This window comes from Rhopalosiphum padi, chromosome 2, assembly GCF_020882245.1.
Source record: "Rhopalosiphum padi isolate XX-2018 chromosome 2, ASM2088224v1, whole genome shotgun sequence".
Taxonomy (NCBI): Eukaryota; Metazoa; Arthropoda; class Insecta; order Hemiptera; family Aphididae; genus Rhopalosiphum; species Rhopalosiphum padi.
Genome location: NC_083598.1, coordinates 27,435,073 through 27,458,976, shown reverse-complemented (window position 1 = coordinate 27,458,976; position 23,904 = coordinate 27,435,073). Strand labels below are relative to the sequence as shown.

General features: G+C 27.5%; 1 protein-coding gene across 1 annotated transcript in view; it reads right to left on the bottom strand.

Moving 5' to 3' along the window:
• The window catches only part of LOC132921354 (glutamate receptor 1-like), a 171,836-nt gene extending 149,627 nt beyond the window's left edge, over window positions 1-22,209 (bottom strand). Inside the window, exon 1 of the mRNA XM_060984342.1 lies at window positions 22,049-22,209. Within this exon, the coding sequence (XP_060840325.1) occupies window positions 22,049-22,157 (109 nt within the window). The 5' untranslated portion in view covers window positions 22,158-22,209. The remainder of the gene's footprint in view (window positions 1-22,048) is intronic.
• Between the last annotated feature and the right edge of the window lie 1,695 nt (window positions 22,210-23,904).

Sequence of the window (23,904 nt, the reverse complement as noted above, 5' to 3'; positions counted from 1 at the left end):
CCTTTGCCCCCACGCACCACTAAACACTAGCATTTGGTCACTCTCACGTACGCGCGCTAATGGTCGGTTTGTTTTGTGTGCCGATTTTCGCCAATCGCCGCACTCGGTTTCTCGCAGTGTGTTTTTGTTATAAAATTAAAAAGTGTGCCTATATGTGTAATATATATATGTATATTTAGCGAGCACGTTGTATTCGCGCGCTGTTGTATTGTACAGCGGCTGCAGATGTATACAACACTGTCCGTTGCCTTTATTATTGTATGCCGTAAACCAGTCAGCAAAACAGGCGATAATTATAAATACGTTTTTTTGTAAAACCTCGACAGAATATAACAACTATACAAGTAACTGGACGTACCATATTCGTGGCAAAAATACGACGACATCTCACGTTTTCGGATTTTTCAATACACAGGAATGGCGCCACAACTATATCACGCACAAGTATGACATGTATCTACCTAGTGCCGTCCTATACACGAGTGTATTATATATATATATATATACTAATACAGTGGTAGTACAACACTATATAGTGCGTACACGTAATGATGAGGTAGTGTTGTGCCGCCGTATAACATGTGTGGTATAGGGTCTGAAATTTGTATGGACGGTAATGGGAGTGGGGGTGGTGGGGTGTGTGGAGAGGGCCGGAATCACCGGATTTTAATTAAATCTGGTCGGACGGTCGGCCATGCAAGCGTCCGGTGTTGTCATAATCACGTGCCAGTTGTACCGAACACGCACGCGCGTGTTATCGTCATTGTTCCGACCGATTGAACGTCGTCGTCATCGTCGTCGTCGTCGGTGGTTACGGTCGCGCGCAACGTTATTCCGCCGCAGTGTAGTCCGCTGCTCGACGACGGTAAAACGGTCGCGATTGCGATCGGCATCATAATAATATATCATTATATAATAATATTAGCCATTAGCCGCGTCCGTGTGGTAACGACTTCGATAATGCCGTAATGGTCATAACCACACCACTCACGTATAGAAAAACCGTCGAATCTTTGCCATTAGTTTTACTCTGTGTGTGTGTGTGTGTGTGTGTGTGTGTGTGTGTGTGTGTGTGCTTGGTGCACGTGTACTGACCCCGCGGACTAAGATATATGATTTTACTCTGTGGTGTTCACGAACGATTAAAAGGATCTCTGTGACGTTATAATATTCGCTCTTATGCGTACACAATAATTGGCACAATATAAGCGTGCCGTCCACGTTAAGCCAAATCCATTATTAGAAAATAAAATTAATCTTATAGTATTATGACGATGCACTGCGACGTACCTAATACAAAAGGTTTTCAACCTTTTTTGACTCGCTGCACTTAAAGGCATTTTCTAAAAATCCGGATGAACCCTTCAGTACCTAGTATAATGTGTATCTATACTTATATTCTATAATTCCAGTTTTCTTTAGCTAAGTATAATCAAATATCATATTGAAAATACGTATTGTTATATTTTATAGAAAACAAATAAAAGCATTAAACATACATACACGCTATACTTTTCATAAACATCGTTTTTTTTTTTTAACTATGAAAATATGTATGATTTATTTATATTTGAAATAATTACACGGTATCCTTGTTGAAAACCTCTGACCTAACGAAAAAATCGATTAAACTTTTCTAAATTTAAAATCACTTAATGATAAATCAAGATATGTTAAATTAAAACTATTATGGCATTTTTTTGTCATTATAATTTTAAGGTAATAATAGGTAAATTAATTCATAAAATTAATTAAGTATGCAATATTATGCATTATTTATTTTTTTAATGTTCTTTTTTTAATCATTAAAAATATAAAATCTAACTACATAAAAAAAATTAAATTTAATCATTCGCATTAATTGTTAAACTTAAATTATTATGCAAAAACATTTCAAATTTATAATAAAATAATATATAATTGTCATTGAGATTATCTTCAAATTTATATTCAACTTGTTTTTCTCGGTAGTTAACAAAAAAAAAATGTTAGTTACCTTAATGACCAACTAACGTCCACAACATTTTATACTAATACTATGACCACACTTAATTAGTATTTAAAAAAATGTTTATATTATGATTTTATTGAATAAATATATTATAATTATTATATTAACTGTATTGTCCAATGGTGTGATTGGGCATTGGCTATAAAAATAATATTATACATAATATTATTGTAACTATTGAAAAACGAGAATTATACCTAAAATCAATACGTAAGTGTAGTGATATTGCATACACATGGCGCCGGCTGGATGATAATATTGTTGTCATGCAATGGCAAATAAATACCTAATAATAATAATAACAATAATAATACAATATTAATTAGAGACAAAATTGCTATGCTAATTAAATTAACGTGTTGTACATGCAATCGATTTATGTTAATTGCTAATATGATTATTATTATCTGGTTAACTTTATAAACATTATGTTAAGGTATAGTTTGAATAACGTTGTTATTTTATCAAAATGAGCTACCTGAATAGAATAAGATAAATAAAAGTACAAATTATTATGAGTATGGAAAATAATAATTGACACAACTTGAAATTTAAATTTTTAACAGATCTGTATACTTTTAATTTGTAAAAATGTATTAGAAACTCCTTGTTAATTGAAGTTATGTTGTTACGAAGATTGTACGTCTGTTATTTTTATAATACTATAAAAATCTATATTTTGCTTTTGAAAAATAACTTTTTAATTATTCCTTACATTAATATAGGCATTTTCTGTTTAATGTCTATAAAATAAACAATTATTTTCAATGTATTCGTAAAAGTTGAGTATTCACTTTAATAACAGTATTTACAAGTTATTAAAATTCTTTAAAATGTTCAAAAGAAATTTCTTGCGTTTGAACACAAACTTTTTCAAAAAAAAAATTAATATTAAAATACCGAAATAAGTGTTGTTGGTTATATAAGAAGAATCATTTTTAAAATATGAAATAAAACTTAAGCAATAGTCGATAATTTAATATTTGAAAACTTAAAATTATTAATGTTAAGTTTTACTTATTTTTGCAATTTTTAGTTAATTTTTGATTAATACTTAATTAATTTACTCTCATTAATATTTTTTTTCAATAATCAACTATGTATTAATAATTAATTGTTATAAACTTAGTTTTAATTATAAATACGGGGAAATTCTATAAATAAATAAATTTTATTTATCAAAATTATTTTTAAACTCAACTTAAAAGCATAATTTTTTCCTATACAAGAATATTAAAGTTGGCTGGATATATTTATTTCGTGCTGATTCATCTAAGTGTCCATTTTGCAGGGTTGGAGATTTGTAATCGGTCGGAAACTAAAAACACGGTTTTACTACCGTTCTCGGAAGTATTTCCGGTCTTTACAGAAGGTTTAGCTGTATAGTGCATTTCTCTCCTCTTTTTCCATTTCACTCTCTTTTTATATGATTTTTTTTTTGCACCCTCGTGATTTTTATTTCGAATTATATGACCGGAAAACAAGGTTTTTGGATTGCGTCCAATACCTTCAGACAAGACCTTTGAACCGGTCTTCGAAAACGGAAATGCTCTTATCCCTAACTCAGCGGTCGTCCCGACCTGTGCCAGCAACGAACAAACCGTTCCGGTACACGAGCTTGTTAAAACTACAGGAAAAAAATGCAGCGTAATCTCTCGAATATTAACATAGCCTCAGGCGTGTGTGTGGCCACTGGGCACTTATCAGATGTAGAGATCTGAAAAAAAAGGATTACCTATGGCAACGGTTGAAACGTTTTTAAAAAAAAATCCTCAGGCTACCCGTAAATAATACAACGTGCGTGTACCTAAAGTTTTACTAGGACACCCGCAGATAAGGGAATAACTACATGGGTGATAACGGTTAAGTAACCGCTGCGCGTGGAAAATAAATAAATTATCTCGGAACGTAAAGGCGTGTAATAAGCAGAAAATGTATAGTGCCGAACTTCACGAGAAAAATTTTCCAGTAAACATAATATTTTGTGTACCAACTACCTACCGGACTTTATTTTTCGAGAAAAAAACGCAAAATAATTAGTTTTACCTATCCAATATAGGTGCATTTTATTTAGGAGTATAACATTATTATGCGATTTAAGTTGTTAAATAATAATTTATTGACTTAAAGTATACGGTACGTATGCTGTTTTTATAAAATAATAAGATAATTCATATTTATCACCATAAAACTTAAACTCAAGTTCTTCGCTTGAACAAATAATTGACAATAAATACAATTATTTACTTAAACGTTAAAAATAATGATTCTACGAAACGAATTTAACTACAACATAAGAAATATAATTGTTTAATTAACTTTGAATAGACACAACAGTTAAGTACTTGCCTTTACTCGAGGATGGGACCACAAGGCATTTGTTGTTTAACAACCGAAATTATTGTAAGTGCCATAGTAAAGCACGCATGCGTAATACTATAATATTATTATAAATTATGGACGTAGTACAATATAGAATATTATTTTTTGGCTATGGATATATAATTGCTTTTAAATTTGTTTTTTTTTTTTTTACTAACAATTTACATTATTTTTCTTCTTTAATTGTGTATCACTTTTTTACTGTAAACATAAATTTGGAATAATTTTTTAACTTCTTATTATAAAAAGGGCTGTTTTGATTTGTGCATTAGACTGATTTCGGTAAACAGACCTTAAGGGTCATGCAAGCTTAATTTAATCTATTCACTTTTTATTTTAAAAATTAATGATTCTCGTGTTTTAACATAATTTGAGGGGAAAAAATAAAAAAGTGTGGGTCATTAGTCTTTCATGATTGCGCAATTATTAAAAATTAATAATTACTCATAAAATGATTAGATATTTTTTCTAACTAATCATAGAAATTAGTATAATAAATGGCTTCTTTTTTTTTCACTTTCACTAACCCGAGATATTGAACTTTTTTATAAGTAATTAATTAGTATTTTTTTTTATTTTAGATTTTCTTATACTTATTATTGTATATAATAATTTGCTCATTAGAATTTAAAAAAAAAATGTTAGGTACTGTTTTTAATGCAGAAATTAATAAATTCAAAAACAATAATTCTATATTCAGTGCAGAAATTCGGTGTTTGGTTACTGTTGAAATTAATTGATAATATTCAATTAATTATACTAGTACTGTAGTTGAGTTGGAATATTATAACATTACGTATTATTACAATGTATGAATTGCCAAATATTTCGAAATTCAATAACATACAACTCCGGGGTTTTAGTGGGATAGGTACGGCTTAAGGCTACCATATTGGGTAGGGAACAAAAAAACAATAAAAAGAAATAACAATAAGACTACCACCGCCGTCGAACACAGTTTAAAACGAGAATCTCTGCAGTAGCATAGAGACCCCTATCCGAACACACGGTTGAACGAATTTAAAGGGTCTGCAGGGTTATATGATTCTTCTTTTTATTTATTTTTTAGGTTATCCCTGTTTTTGCTTTTTACCCCCGTTCGTTTCCGACTACCAGAACCAGTGTAATTCTTCAGCCACCGTATTTTTTTTTTTTTTTTAACGTCATAATGGCCGGAGTTCAAGTCCAGAGATTTCGGCTATGAAATATCACCGTCCAGCAAATTTATTATCCTCTCTCACTCCTTTGGTCTCAGTACGAATAATCATCCACGGCGGTCCACCATCGGTAGGTATACCTACATGTACATACATACATACATACATACATACATACATACATACATACATACATACATACATACATACATACATACATACATACATACATACATACATACGTACATACGTATATAGACACACACATATAATAAATATATAAATATATATAAACATACATTTATATTATATATGTTGCACACTCCATACTGTACAGATTATTCGGGTTTACCTACGCATTCTGTTGCAGGTCCGGTTTAGCTAACACACAGTGGGTTTTTCGTTGCTCAATTTTTTATTTTTTTTGAAATATAAAAAATCATCGTTATGCCCTTTTATTTTTCTTTCGGCGATTCCTATAACAGGTCGTCCGGTCACATCAAAAACGCCGGACGCAACGGTCGGAAGAAACAAAAACACACTAGATTGGCGGCGGATACGCCCAAAGTTCAATAAAAGTCACATGCTCTGACCATAAACATTCCAACGATATCTCGCCTCTGACCCCCTTTTCCTCTCGGCGTCTATTCATCCCCAAATACAACCACCCACCGGGCGAAATGACCGTCGCCGCCTTCGTGCCGATCAATGATTCCCGTTCATAATAATATTATCGTAGATGCCATCTTTTAACGCTTTACCCTCCAAAATTGATTTCACACACCAATGAGTTAAACAGTTTAACCGTGATAGTCGCCAGGAATAATGATAATAAAAAATACATGCGCATCTTTATTATGAATAGACGGGGGGCGTTTGTAAAATATGTGACACGAATAAAACCAACGTACCACCACCTACATGCGTACGTATTATTTAATTTGCATTTATAATTAGAAAATATGTACCTGCGTAATATCATATACGACTCACTCAACACATCTGACATTACGTTGATTACACACATCGATAACGTTTTATAATATTATTTAATAATTTAATTTATAATTGAATATACTATTTAAATATTTAGTTATCAAATAAAAATATATTATATTTATATCAAAAGGTACAGAAATATTTTATCGGCATAGTAAAAATGATATTGTTTTCATTTTCTTAATATTTTAATTTACATATACTTCAGGAGTTTCAGTATAATGTTTAGTAAAATCATGCAAGCAATTAAAAACTGGTAATTATAGCGTGTTTTATGTTTAATTATAATAAAACGTCAAAATATTTATAGTTTATATTTTTTGTTTTATACGCAGAACATTTCAAATAAACGGCATTTGAGCACATGATTTTCAGACATAAAACAAATGCTAATTTAAAATAAAACAATTATGTTAATAAAATAATTAAAGTATTTCGTGACATGTATAAAAATGTATTATACACAATAAGATTAACTAGATTTAGACCTTTGTTTGTTTTGGATACGTAAACAAAACAACAGTGTTTCCGTAAGTTTTTAGATGTGTGTGTTCGGCAATGAAGTTTCGCTGTTATAATACATATGAATTTATAAATTACTCTACTCGGTAAATTTAAAATTATTCTAGTCATTTATTTCGGGATTTTGCCAAAAAGTAAAAGCGTCCCGTATACAATATATAAATCGCCAGTGTTTGGCACAAATTCACAAAGTTTGGCCCAACATAACATATAATATATATATATAAATATAGTTATGATATTATAACTTACTTTAAATTGATGAAAAAAAGTTAATTTTAACTGTGCATTTAATGTATTATACAAGCTCACTTGAATTATTCTAATTAAATTTGTATTTATTTATATTTATCTAAACCATGTTATACCCAAAAAATAAATAAAAAAACGATATTATTTTGTAATACAGTCAAACTCAATGTAAGTAGTATGTATTAAATCGGTATTAAACAACTTTAAAAATATATATTGACATATGTATAGAAGAAAATAATTCTTGACCATAAGACGTATAATACATTATATTATTGCAATATTTGATTAAATTAAAGTATTAAAATGTATACGATTGCTTAAACACTTAAAGTTATTATAAAATATTTCAGAGTGAAAAAAAGAAATGTTAAGTATAGTTTTCTCATTGATACAATAATGCCACACTACATAATACATATATATATATATATAGAAATATGACTCGACTCAACGGACCGACAGACGCCATTCGAATTGTTATACATTTGAAGTTTAAACTCAAAATAACTTCACTGAAGTTCATTTAGTTTATAAGAATGAAAGACTTAAATGTATTAAAATATGTAATATAAGTGGACTTGACAATAACGTGTGGATGGCACTTTTATAAGAGTCATATAAGTACCAATATTTGGTTTGACTCCATGAAATAATTGTTTAACAGATAAAAAGTTAAAAATTAATTTTATTTTAAATTGATAAAATTAAAATTTCACAGGTGAATATTGCAATAATAAAAAGATAATTTTTTTCTGTTATGAAATAAATTTAAAATCTTTATTTTTTCAACATTGCTGTATGTACAAGAAGATTTGTATATTGAATGTCACCTTATAACTCTTTAGGGTATGTATTTCATACAATTATTAATTTTTTTTTAAATTTCACTGTTGATATTATTTTATATTTCGCTCTTAACATACCGTATCCTACTATCCTTTAAACGGATATACGGGTACCATCATTATCATTATATATTATGTTACAATACAGATGGAAATATTAAATTTAATACTATCATAACAACTCTTCAATGCTCTGATACTTGATCTTTCGATACCTATATAACCGTAGTAATGGATGACAAATAAATAATTTTGATTTCCGATATTTTTTTATCATCGTTTAAACCGAATGATGAATATAAATATACGCTTCGATAAATTCTCAGAATATTATCATCTCATCAAAATCACGCGAATTATATCAAGACAATAAATCGGACATTATTTTCTTACCTACTATAAAATATAATGGATCAAGATAATCACACGGCCTATGATAGTGTGATCAAATAAATACGTTTCTCATTTTATTAGTAATAATAATTTTTACTTTTCAAACGTTAAATTCTGAACAACCTTTTATTTAAATTTCTATATAGATAAGTTTATATACATAATCATAATATTATAATCATATTGATAACTGTAATAGTTTGTTTTTGTAATTTATTTAAGACAAATTTAGTTTAAAATACAATTTGTAACTGTTATACCGTTATAATGTTAAAGCAATTTCATCATTCCATTATTAGTTTTATACGTAAATACTAAATAAATAATTTATTTAAATCATCGTGTTCGTCCAATTCATAAGATTTTATCATTATATTTCTTTGTAAAAATGATGGATATTTTACAGAAATTACGGTTTAACAATAACTGTACCTTGTTTCGTAAATATTAATACTACTGTTCATAATTATTTTTATTTTTATTCGGAAAACAAGTTACCTATAGTTATAATAAAATCATAAATTCTGTGAAGTACATATTTACAAATTTATATTTGGAAATGCATATAATAGTATTATTTTAGGAATTGGACAACACAATAATTTCAATGTTCTACTTTTCAGTAACTTAACGCTTTCTAATTTAAAATATAATATACTTTTTTAAATGAATTATTTAAATATTATATCTTTCGACTACATATAAACGGAAATTTTAGTATTGTGCAATAATTTTCTTAACATAAACTTAAAATCCAAACGGATTTTAGTGTAGTACCTTTAGTTAACTGATTTATTGATTAAAATAAATTCTTGATATTATGATATTACTATTCATTGTATAATGTTTATTACTTTTTTTTTTATTTAAGTAAATGCAATTAGTAATAAGTATTGACACAAACGGTCTTGAATTAAACATTTTTCGTTGAACGTAGAATGTATAATTGTATTGTTGATCACTACCTTTCTCAAAACAGGTAAAATTGTTTACGAGTTTACGACCAATTGACCCAGGCTAAATTTATATGACCAATGTATGTAGCGACGAAACCTAACTAGACCCATAAAATTATCCCCAATATTTAAATTACCGATTTATTTTACGTCCTCTTATTAATATGTTAATATAATTATTTTTCCCGTTAGTTTCGCTGAATATTGTTCTAATAATACTAACACGTACACTCATAGACATATTTTTTGTTACATTGAAACTATAATAACGGGATATAGTTTCATTGCAAAAAAAATGTATAACTATTTTTTAAAATATGTTTATTATAAGAATATAAAACACAAGTTATACTCAACTTGACCATTTTTTTTTAATTAACTCTATGTATGATGTTCAAACATTAGAAAAAAAAACAACTCATACTTAAACCTAAACGAATAATGAAAAAAACTTAACTTGTGTTTGCTTGTCAATCAATTTCATCTTTTCGAAAAATGTTCGTATACTTTTAGTATTTTCATTATGTTTAATTTAATTTTCATCACGTAAAAAACAGTATAATCGTTATATTCTATTTAAAATGTATTTAGTTTAATTATCAAATATTTTAAAATATTGTGATTTATTCGTACCACACTTATTTTCAAATTAATTTACTCTAATTACTTTTTCTTATATCGTTGTTACCCAAATACATAATAAAACTTTAAATTAATAATTTTTTTAAGGTTTTCATCAAACGTTTAGAAATCTTATAAAAACTCCATCCACACAAAAATATTCAGAATACTTACCAAATATAAAAATTAAAAATATTAATTAAACTACTAAATAATTTAATGTCGTTGTAAATAACGTAAATAATATAATTATTTAAACTAGTATTTCAAGCCTAAATCAAAAAAATAATGATAAAAGTATAATTTAAATAAATCTTGCTAATTGAATAATATAATTGAAAACTATTATGGTGTAGTTACCTTCAAATCAGACGAAAATACAATGATCGTAAAAACATCATAAACCTTTATGTAGATCAGCTTACAAAACGTGTGATTAAAAATGTAAATGATATAGTTTTCACATAATTAAACACCCGTGGGTCGCGTGTATTTGTTACACTTCAATGGTCACGTAGAAAGAAATCCATGTATTCATAAAATAAAATTTATATATTTTATTGTTGATTATATCAAATATATATATAACATAAATATAAAAAATTGAACATTTGAACTGGAATATTATAATTGTTTTTAATGTCGCGTATAGAAAATAATTGTTCTGAGTACGCAAGCAGGACCGATTACGTTAGACGATCGATACGATCTTAAAAGTTCTGTTAAGACACAATTGTTTTTTGTTTAAATCTTATGGAAAATTCGAAAATATAATATAATATGAACGTGTAAGGCAAAAAACTGATATAATAAAACTGATATAATAGGTAGAGATTAATAAAATAATATCAAGGTGTGAAGATAATTCAAAATATATGATCACCACAAGACTATAATAACGTGTTAAATACGCTGAAATATCGAAGGTGATTACTCAATCTCGGACATCTTTGTTAATTATACCACTTGATATAATATATATGTGGGCATACTTATCCTTTTGGTGTACAGTTGTACACGTCCGGTCTTAGATATCCGTACATTTCACGCCAGATAAAAATATACTTCCTGTTTTTCGGAGGAATAATGGGAGAGGTTGATATGTTCTCGGTTCATTTAACTGCTTTAAAACTCCCTGGAATTTAGATTGTATAAAGCGATGTTTTACATTTTCACGATAATGGTTTTTCTTTTTCCCCTGTTATTTTGTAATTATTTTTACATATTATATATATATATTTAATGGTAAATTCATCCTCATAAAACTGTCTCATACACTAGAATTAATAAGCTTTTTAAGCTAGTTAAATACTATTTAATCGAAAAAAAGTGATACTTTATGAATTAATGTGTTTTTACAAATGAAAATAATTATAAATTATCAAATTGATATTTAAACACACGTGCATATAAAGTATAGCAGGTTGATATATTTATTTTATGTTACGTTCAGGTATATATATATATATATATTACATATTATCTAAAATATATTTATTAATAAATAATTTATATTATCAAATGAACTTTACCACTGTTACTACTTTAAATTTATTGAAAACTTAACTCGCTAAAATCGCTGGTACTATAATTATTTGGTGGTACTCTTTGTAATTCTTTCACTTATTTATCGTTCACTATACCTAAATTTTCCTAACCAATGATAGGTATCACCTAAAAACGTACTACCTACCATATGATTATTTTAATCAATGTTATCACACGCGACTCGCCCCCTTCTTTGTATGATTAACTCCTTCATTATTTTTCTGTTAACCTTTCGAAATATTTTTCTAATAATAACAACACTTACACTCATAAAAATAGAATAATTTCTTTGAAAAAAAGCTATAACCCTTTTTCCGAGAGCCAATTTCCCAATGTAAATGAATATAATATCATTATAATTTCTATTGGTTTAACGAGTTTGTTATTTTTAAACCTTTTTGTAATCATCAACCTATAGTTGTAAAATTAAAAATAAACAAATACTAACAAGAGTTATCGAGTTCAAATGCCCAGCTGACTAGTTAAGACCAAACGATTTCTAGTTAATTTAAATTTTAGTGAGATGTTAAGCGAAAATTACTTGCTTTAGTGGGTATTTTAAAACCATATATTACACATTCATTGCTACAAGTATAAACAATGAATATACTTGGTATTAAGATATGTGTCAATCTTCTCGGAATGTATTGACATTTAATATTTACCTGTGATAAATAATACAGCACGTTAAAAATTACTATAAAATATAAAATCATATAATTCTTCTAGTAATTTATTAGATTTAACTTATATTAAAAGTAATATAAATGTTTTTATTTTAATCTTTTTTTAACGAATAGAATAATTACAATTGATTTTGAAAAAGCAATAAATTCGCTTGGTGTTTAAAAAATATTTATTGACCTCTATACAAAATTCATCGTGTCTTAGAAATCACAACATTTAAACAATTATTTTGAGTATAATTTAATATGTTTAAATTAATCAGACTAGAAAGGTTTAAAAAAATATTTATAATTGATCATTAGTATTAAATAAAGTAAATATTTGAGAATTGTGTATATTTTTATGTAGAAATAAAGAACATTCGATTTAACTTGTATTAAAGCGTCAAGTTTTAATACTGAAATTAACATATTATATTGAACAAATTGTAAAACTTAAAGTAATAAAAAAACCCACGATAATTTTAATTTTAAAACTTAAAACAAATAAAAATAACGACAAATGTATATTTAATTTTAATTATTGAAGGTAGTTTAACAGTTGACGAACTTGTATTATGATTTTAAGTAATACAAAAATAAATAACACACATTTTTAAAAAAAAACTTTGTAGTGGTTAAAAATAAATAAATAAATGTTTCACAAAAAACATCGCCATTATTTCAAACAAATTATAACAACTAGATTTTACTTGTATGCAACTCGAAATGAAAATTGTTGATAAATTGATTGTGGCACAACACCTCTATTTATCATAATCATGCTGGTGCTTTATACAATAAAATAACGTATATTTTTTGTTCGTTATTCGTAGTTATTGTTTTTTCATGATAAATAGTTTTTATTTCAAACAATGATCCAAATATTTTCTTAAACAAATGTTATTATAATTCAATCACACATAACCTATATTTTAATCATTGTAATTTAATCAATATATTATGTAAATATTTATAACTTCATAAACATATATCTCATACATATTTATAATTTTCTATTGTATCTTATTTTGTAGGTTTTAACTTGTTTATACTAATATTATTGATTATTTTGTATTTGCAACAGATTTTAGAATGTCTACATATTGTTATAACTTTATGCCATGAATGTTAGGTTCAACCAATATTATTTATATTGATGTTGTATAATAGGTATTTAGCAGAAGATTATTAAATTATGTATATATATATATATAGAATATGAATTCAGCAAAGGTCTTTCCAATTAGCTTAAATCAAATTATTTTTTAATAAAAAAACTGTTCTCTTTTGTGAATTTCTATCTTTTGAACTTTAGCTGATTTCTTAATTAAGTTTATGTTGCAATTATTATTTTTTGTTGCTTAGTAGAAATGTATTCAAAGTTCTTCAGTATTATGTTAACAGTTTAAAAATAAACTAACCACAAACAGTGATAAACCTAAATTTAAAAAAAAAACGTGATTGTTAAAATTCTAAGTTATATATTTTGAAAAAGTGTAAAATATTGTTGACACATAAATTAAATTAAATTTATAAAATTATGAATGTTATTATAATTGAATTATAATGACATTCATAATTATTTATTTTCAAATATTATTATCAATAATACGATTTATACTCAATGAAAAATGCCGAACTGATAATTTAAAAGTACCTACACCTACTATACAAATTGTTTTTTTTATTTATATTTTAATCATAAATAAACACTAAAAATTTAAACGTTTTCATAAAATCCACTTCAGTTTAATTCATAAACGTTTATTTTCAACATCTCTGGTTCTTTGAATTTCTAAATTAATTATTTTAACGTAAAGTGATTATAAGTCTTTGATAGTGTTAATACATTTTAAAATTGTATATTGGTACATTACGATAGGTAAGTCTATTATCTTTAGTGTTCTTTAATTTTAATGTATACTATAATTTAATTGAAAAAGTCCCTTTATCGTATAAACGTCATATCCTGCAATGTTTATAATGGCTGACAAGGATCATTGAAGATTGAACAAAAATAGTAAACAAGCTTGTACATTTTTTTTAAGTTTGGTATTATATTCTTTTTTTTATGTATATTATATACATGTATTTACTTAAGATACCTTTTAACACTATCATACATTATTACGTCATATTTTAAAACGGACGTTTTGGAGGGTTTGCCCTCATATTTCAACCAGAAAATTCCGATCTAATTGAGAATACCGAAAATATTATAAAAAGTAGTGATTCTCCGGAGAAATACTTTGGATTTTTTTTCTGAATGACATGAAAGTCTAAAGTACGTTATATTTAGGTCCGCTATACCAGTCGCTTGGGGACTATAAGTGGTTGGTTTCAGTTAGTAAGACCGTGAAATATGTATACAAACGTGTGCATGTGAGAGTATGTAATGCTCGAGTCTGTGGCGTAATCGATGTAGGGTATCCCGTTTTGAAGTCTACAGGACCCTTGTGTGTATAGAAGTTTGGGAACGAAAAGGATGATGGCTGTTAGGGGAGGTGGGCTGGGAAAAGTCGAGTTTGACGCGATAAATAACGAGAAAATAACGCTATTCTTCGCGCGGCCCGGGCTGTGTCAACCCCTACTGCGCTTTTGTACGCTTTCGGCTTTTTCAACCCTCATTTCTGATTGCTGCCTCTACCGCAATGTGATAAATAGGATTAGGGTGGATACTTTTTTTCTCTTCTCCACACCATATTATACATTATACAATTTATATTGGACTAAGGGTTGTTTTCGTTTTTCGTGTCTTAGCTAGATACCTTGAGATATTTTAATTACATACCTATTAGAAAATAAGACAGAACATAATACTATATCTAATTAAATCACGCAAATCATCGTGGATCGATTACGACTTTCGGATATACATAAAGTTTTAAAGAATTATTGATAAATTGTATTGTAATATTTCTATACGTCGATACTTTTGAATTTGACTATTTAGACATCTAAGTAGACATTTACTATAATGATGAATTTTTACTTTTATATAAATATTTATAAATATTTAATTCTATTTTTTTTTACCAATAAATGTTGTTAGTAAAATATGTTAAATCTTACCAATAAAATCATAGACAAATACTATAATAAGGTTATTAATATAAATTAAACTACGTTTAGAAATTTAATACTATACTATATATATATATGTGTGTGTGTGCGTATGTATAGATATACATAATTTAGGTAAATATTTAACAGTTAATAAGCTAAACTTGCAACATTTTCGTTGATTTAAATTAAAACACTGATTAATTAACGCATGTAATATATACATACATACAAAATACATGTTTAAGTTTAATAATTATAGAAGTTTAGAAACAGTATGTAAAAGATAACTGCTGACGAGTTATAGTTAAATCTAGAAATTATGTATTGCGGATGATTAAAATTGGATTGAAAATAGTTTTTAAAATTAGAAATTTTAAATACTTGATGAATCTATAATTATTAATCAAAATATAATATAATATACTAACATTAAATTTTGCTAATCTTAAAATATAATTTAATTTGCATTAACCATATTAACACCATTGATTTAAAATGAATTAAACATTTAATAAGGAAAATCCATAGAAGATTAAAATAAGGTCTACAGATAAATCGAATTCCACTAGTTGTACTAATATTTTACGAAGACAATTTATTTCTATGTGCAATTCATTTATGAGTTAAAATATAAAATATTTTTATGTAAAATATTCATGTTATGCCGTTGACTGAAATTAAGTAAATTAGTTTGAAAATGTATTCTACCAAAACTGTAAAAATTTTATTTTGTACGTTATCTCCTGGCTATACTCTTTAGTATACATACTATTTACTATACAATATATTAAAATAGGTAATTATAAAAATAACCCGAAATAATTGTGTGAGTTTTGTATTGTTCGATCAGGAGTTCAATACATATTATTATTATGATTATGCAACGTTTATATGTTACTTCTATAACGTAGATCAAAAACATCATTAAATATTACATTTAAAACTTCCATGCTAATAAAACTACAAATAAAACTAACTTCAGCTACCTTAAATTCCTTTTGTTATTCAGCCGTTCGCCGTAGACGAATTTAATGCCATGCGATAGTTGGGCCATTGTTGATTTTATAACAATATATCGAGAAGATATTTTTTGGCAGCCTCCTACCACAGGTATCGTTGTTTTTATGATTTATTATTTTTTAGATATTCATTTCGTTTTCTACTATGATTTTTTCCTTCGCCGATCATATTTAATATAATATGACTAGTATTTAGTACGAGCTGTTGATATGCATTGGTTTATTTTGTTATGTTAATTTATCAAGTATTTTAATAACAATTAATGTTTATGTTTTCCTAAATTTAAAATTATGCATATAGAAACTTAGAGTATTCCGGTCAACGCCTATCTAATTTATCATTAAAACTAATAATAATATTAGATGTGGCAACCGTAGTAGAACGGTAACGAAAACCGGGACAGATCTTATGCGTGTTATGACATTTATTATAAAAAATAATAATAATAATAATAATAAATAATATGTAGGTAAATAAATAATTCACACCGGATATCAAATTTTTATTTTCGTGTAAAATTGATGGCATGCACGATGCTACAAATTTTGGAACACGGCAATTGTCAGTTGTAAACAACGATACGCTCGTTTGTAAATATTCACTAAACCATTTGGATTTTAGCCAAATTTAGGCGGATGCGTGAGTAACTTTTGCGGAGCTTATTACAATAAAATGTTTACATGACCTTTACTCTGCAAGTTTAAATTGAACGTATTCAATTATGAGTTAAATGTAATCCATAGAATGTGGTCACTGGTCAGTGTAGGTACTTCGCGAATCAGAATTTGAAGTACTTCGATTTTATAATAATACTTTTCATCGAAATGTTGTGTACCATAATAAATTTAACATAAAACGTTCATTTAACAATCAAAAATATGCAAAGTATTGAGTTAACAATTGTTTTTTTATCTCTGTGTACCGCTTGTAACGGGAAATTTATTCGATCGTCAACTACGGCTGTTCTGGATTAATTATTTTCGCTTTTGTGTCCGGGTGTCATAATGACGACCAATAAAAATGTAGCACGCCCAATGTGTTAGGGATAGGTAACAAAATGGCTATACCATTTTTTTGATTTTATTACTTGACTGGTGAATTTATGTAGCGATCCATTGCTTGTAGTATAAATCACCTAATAACGAGCAGCTGGCTCATTTCGTTTTTGTTTCGTTTTCCTGATGATAAATCCGTATTTAAAACGCCCTCGCCGAGAGAGTATTATGAACGCTAGTCAATATTTCACTAGCTTTTGCAATTATGTAGAAATTTTGTTTGATTTTTATTGTAGGTACATATTTCGATTTTGACATGTTCAGCTTTACTCATCAATCAATCAAAGTATTATTAAAAACGCATTGTATTTATTACCAGTGATATAACTTATACTATATAATATCAAAGATATATTAAATTTGTATACATACACAATTTTATATTTTTACTACAAAATTATTCGATTATATTTTAGATACTATCGTTTCAAATAATCTCCACGCTATTTAGCTGAATTTAAAATATATTGTATAGTATTACATATTTTAATTGTTCAAATGTATACAAAATCAAACTCAATTAACTGAAACGTTAATACCTAAACGTCGAGATTAATAAATAATGACATCGTATGTTTTTCTATGCAAACGAAGTACTGTTTGTAAAAAAATACAGAATCCTAAGCATAACCCTATACGTGTAGCTGTTAGTCTTTATCTGAATTCAAATTATGTAGATATAATATAACCACGTGGATAGGGGAAAGTTAGGATTCACAAAACCCAATTATGCATGGACCTTAATCAGGATTTACTGAGAGGAGGTCACACCTTAATGAAAGGCCATAATTATTGTGTGCATTATTTTCACTTATATTATTTAATTAAATTAACCATAGTCTAGTAAATCGTAGTGAATAACCATTGTATTATTTGAATGCATCTACACGAAACTTAATTTTTGTTCAGTTGCACATATTTTTCAAATCGATTTTAATATGTTTTTTTGTAGAAATAATATAATTTGAAATATTATAATATTATTCTATTTATATTATTTTAATTTTTAATTAACATCATCAAATAAAATATTAAGCTAGTTTTGATGATAAACTCGTACCTATGTTTTATTATAAATCTTTTATTTTAAAATATTTAGACAAATATTTAACTGGATACTAGAAATTAATAATTTAATATAATATTCAAAAAATGTTATTCTCATTAATTTCTTGTTTTATTTGTTTTAAACAAAAATGAGGATCAATTTATCTAAAAAATAATAATAATATTACGGTTGTTATATTTTTTCTTTTTTTTTAAGCACAGTAAAAACTAATGAAGCAAAGTGAAAAAACACGGAAATAAACTAAACTATACCGTAGATGGCTTATTTTTAACAAAGAACTAATCATTCAAAAATAATGTCAAATTGGTTTCGTTAAAATCGCTTGCATTTTATCTTATGAACTAAGTATGAACATAATACTACATTGTAACATTGTTTTAAAAATATAAAAAAACACTTATAGATAGGATTTTTTTTTTAATTTACCATATTGTTGCATTTAGAATATTTCTTTCAATAATTTATGTTTATAAATACATAAAAAATTTAAAATATTTATACATTTTCTAATTTATTAAATTAAATACATGTATTTTCTTACTTGTTTCTAATCAATGTATTTGGATTTTTCTAAATAATCTTTATGATATAATACTTAAAACTATAATGTTTATCTAAAAATATTTAAATAAAGATTATTTTTAAAAACCAAGAAATAATTCCATATCGTTTCAGATTTACGATAAACAATTAATTACTTTGTTTCGTCTTAGCTAGGGACCATAGAAGATAGTTAGTACAGCGAAAAATTTGATTATTTAAATCCACTGTAATACTGCTACTGCTTGATGATGAATGATTATTGTATTAACATCGTTAACACGGAATATATTATATTCAGATTTTCGAGTGAGTATAGTAAACTTATGTGACAGAGTGAAGAGATTTAGAAGGTTAGGGTGAGAACTAAGAAGCCCTCGCGTAATGTACAATATATGCAGTATTACTATAATAGTTAATATAGTTTCGTATCTACATGGAGTAATTATATTGAAATATTTAATTTGAGGTGGATATATAAATCGTTCTTAATTTTATTATTTATCTAGTCATAATGTATGTAGCGTATTGTTGATAAATAAATAATTATATATATAATAGATAAATATAATATAATAATAATAAATAAAATAAAATGCATAAATAATTATTGCTTTATATTCGTAGCAGTATCTTAGTTTAACTTTTATTAAAATTATAATAATCGTTACCTAAAACGTTGAAAAACAGTTAACTTGTTTTATATGCCATTTTTTATTTAAAAAATAATTTTTTCTATATATAAATATAAATATTTTTGGATAAAAATATAAAATAAATGCCTTAATTGTATTATTTTAATATGCTATTGTAAAAAATTATGAGCCTGATTTTCTGATTATCACATAAACACTAAATACACTGATTGATCATTATATTTACTCCACGTGACTATTTCGTTGTCAATAGTACTAAAAATCAACTATCAATATTAAACCACTCATCTCACAAATAAGTCATCAGTTACAATAGTATAACTAGTATTAATTTTTATTTTTTTTTTATTTTGTTGATCTTGTTCTTTTTTCGTTTGACTTTTATTGTTAACACATTTGTATCGAGAACTACACGGGAAATAGAATTTGACCATATTAGAATCTACAAATTTATTAATAGGTAGACAAGTTAAATGTATTAAGAAAAAAACAATTATTGTTCAATATAATATTAAAATTATTATAAACAATATAATTCATTTAAAAAATATATTTTATACTTTTATTATATTTATAAATAAAAATATATAATTCCTTATGAAATTTTTCTCATAAAAATAAAATTACAATATATAATAAAACGAAAATTTTCAGTTTATTATCGATATTTTAAATATTTTCTAACAATTAGTACAGTTTTATTATGTCGTTTATTTATTTATTATTATATGGGTACAATATATTACCATTTACCACTATAATTATTTTAAATACTAATAGCAACATAAAAAGTAGTTATTTCAATAATCAATATTATTATAATTTACATTTAATTACATTGAATTTGTACAGTATAGTAACTAATATCTGGACTCAAACTCATTTTATTTATTTATTTATTTATTATTTTATTTTTTGTTCTGGAACATGCCCAATATTCTCGTATCCAACTATTAAATAAAGTGGACATAAGGAAGGGTATAAAATAAATCACATTTTAAACACAAAAATAATATGTTGTTTTCCTACTCGATTAATATTTTTTTGTTTGAAATGAATCTAATTAATCGCGCTTAATTATTATCTTTTGATTCATTATTATACATAATTGCATTGTTATTCGTGTCCAATTTAAACAACAATTAGGGATGCGAAAGTTAATGAATTAGAATTGAGGTCAATTGCTTTATAATTATTATTTTATGTAAATTAACGGCTGGTAATATATTGTATTGTATGCATGTATACGTGTGAATCACTGTAGTATGCCCATATATAAATTAAAAAACAATAAGGGATGCCGAAAACAGACGAAATCCGCTCCCAAATAAGTTATTATTTATCATATTAATTTTTTGATGAAATCTAGATTATCATGTTTTAATTTATGGAATTATTCGGACAATTTATTAAAAAATATAGGTCATGAGAATGTTGAAAATAATTATTATACATAAAAAAAAAATAAATTAATAAAAACGCTGACTATTGAAATTGCAGTCTTTTAAAATAATGAACGATTTATAAAATGTCAGTTTATCCAATTCTTTCATGTGTTAGTTAACATTTTTATCAAAACACGAGTACAGTTTTGCAATTTTGATTTAAAATATATATATATATCTCAATTCAAAATATTAAAAAATTATAGAAAACGAATATTAGCCATTTTGCTATAGACATAATAATATTATGCCAGTGAAAAGATAATCGTAAAACAACAGTCGTTAAAATGTACTTCTACCTAAGACGAGCTTAAATCATATTACAACTACTATGACGTCAACTAACTCGATCAGTTGTGTATCGCAGAATACCTATTACGTTATTAATTATAATTATAATTACTACGCGTTACCCAGAGAGTAGACGATACCCGCGTAGGTACATCGAATAATGAATAATAATATTATGAAAATGCATCGATGAATTATTGGCATTAGTGGTGGTCGCAGCAGACAACCGAAATCATAGATCGACCGACGACCAAATCATAACAGTCGTTATATCAATTAATATATTATATTATTGCGATATTAATTTTATAGAAAAATACACATAACATCAGCAGCAGCAGTATACCAGCAGCAGTAGGTGTACACTGCAGTAATAATGTCGTGTGTATGATATCAGTCGCGGTCGGATAACGAGACGTATCGAAAACGTGTGGGGGTAATAATCCTCATTTGGGTGTCCAAAGTGGCGGATCGGCTGCTTTGGGATGTGAGGGGAAGGATTTTTATTTTTTTGGTCCGTTCCGGGAGCATACGCGCGCCGCTACTCACCGAGAGGTATTTTCTCGTACACGATGCCGTCAGCGCGTGACGCGGTTGCGGCTGCGGCGAACGCGACACAGTACAGAACGAAGCACCGCGTAATTCGTGGCCCGGCCATTTTGCCGGTTCGGACGACACGCACCAACTGGAGAGACGTCGTCGGCGGGCCGCGCGAGTGATACGGTACGGTCGCCGCCGCCGCCGCCGTAGAAAAAGGGACCTTTGCGCGCAACTCGCCGAGCGTCCGCCACATGTCGTCCGACTATCCGGCGGCGGCGGCGGGCGATGCTGTGCGCAGTTACACCACCGCCACCGCCGACGCCGCCACACTTCGTCTATACTTTCGTATAAAACGAGGACGGGTCGTCGTCGCCGGTGTATACTGTACGAGACGAATTCGGTGACGGCGTGTTCGGCTTTTTCGATAGCGGAAAGGACGGTGGCGTGCGTGGTGGGGGAGGGGGGGGTGTATGCATTTTTGAGACTATTTTCAGACCACGAGATGTAATATACGAAAAAAAAAAGATACAATATAATATTCTTCTCGCGTTTACCCGCCGCCATAAAAATAAAATTAAAATACGTGACACTTTAATTCCAATCTAAATATAATAATTAAAAAATGTTCAATCATGTTTTGGTGCATCTGATGATGCCAATAAATGTTTTTTTTTTCACTTTTTTGGTATGTTGTATTATATTATCTAAACGTCCACGACTACAATGTTCTATAGAAAATACCAATCCGCATATTTTATAAAATATTTTTCCGATTTCATCAGCATGTTTTAAAAAAGTAAATTCTGATTATAAACTTGAAGTGAAACGCACCATCTTTTTTGCATTTTGAGAACAAATTATTACCAAATTGTACAGTTAATTTTAAATTATTTCACTACTCCATTACGACTTCAATGAACTTCTGTCGAGTACTCGAGCTCGGCACTCGTGTACAATTACTAACAACAAATAATATTTATAATTTTACATAAATATACTATTGTAGATATAATTATAGTCCACATCACGCTCACATTTAATAACAAACTGACTGCGGTGGACGAAATTGTACTTGTTTTGACGATGATGGCTGGTATAATAATAATAATAATAATGTTATGTACGTCTTACGTTTCCGACAACGATATGACATTATTAATTTTATATTTTCTACTCACGACAATTATAGTCAAAACAAGAATCCAAAAATACCAATGAGTAGTAGATTCGAGTATTCTATTGAATAGGTATTATCGTAGAAAAAATGATTTTTTTTATAAAATAAATTTCAAAAAGGTATACAATGGGAAAAAATAGGATTAATACGGGACATATACTTGTAAAAACGGGACAAAATGCGTCCCGTAGAACTTTTGTCGGGACACAAAGTTGAAAAATACGCATCACGTTATAATGAATAGATCGACGTTTAGACGCCTGATCTCGGCGTAAATCACATCGGACGATGGCGCGGTAAATGCCTACGTTTTATTTGTGATATATTTAATTATTGTTATCGATATAGACTTGACGACTTGTAATATGAAAAATTAAAAATCCCACAGAAAAAATTATCGACAAACATGAATTTTTGTCTTGACAAATTACTATACGAGAAACCGATAGCCGAAAAATAGCCCTCATCCCCACCGCGTTATCACAGGCTTGGCGATAATTTTAACACGACGTAATTGTTTTTTTGCTAAACAGTTGTTTCTACCATCTCTTTTGATCTATTATTAAGTAGTTATGATAAATTATTTACGTGTTTGTTAGGTATTATCTAACTGGTATTATCTGATATTATTGGTAGTCTCCGCAACAATCGATAAAAATACAGATATTATCTATAAAATGGGTAATAT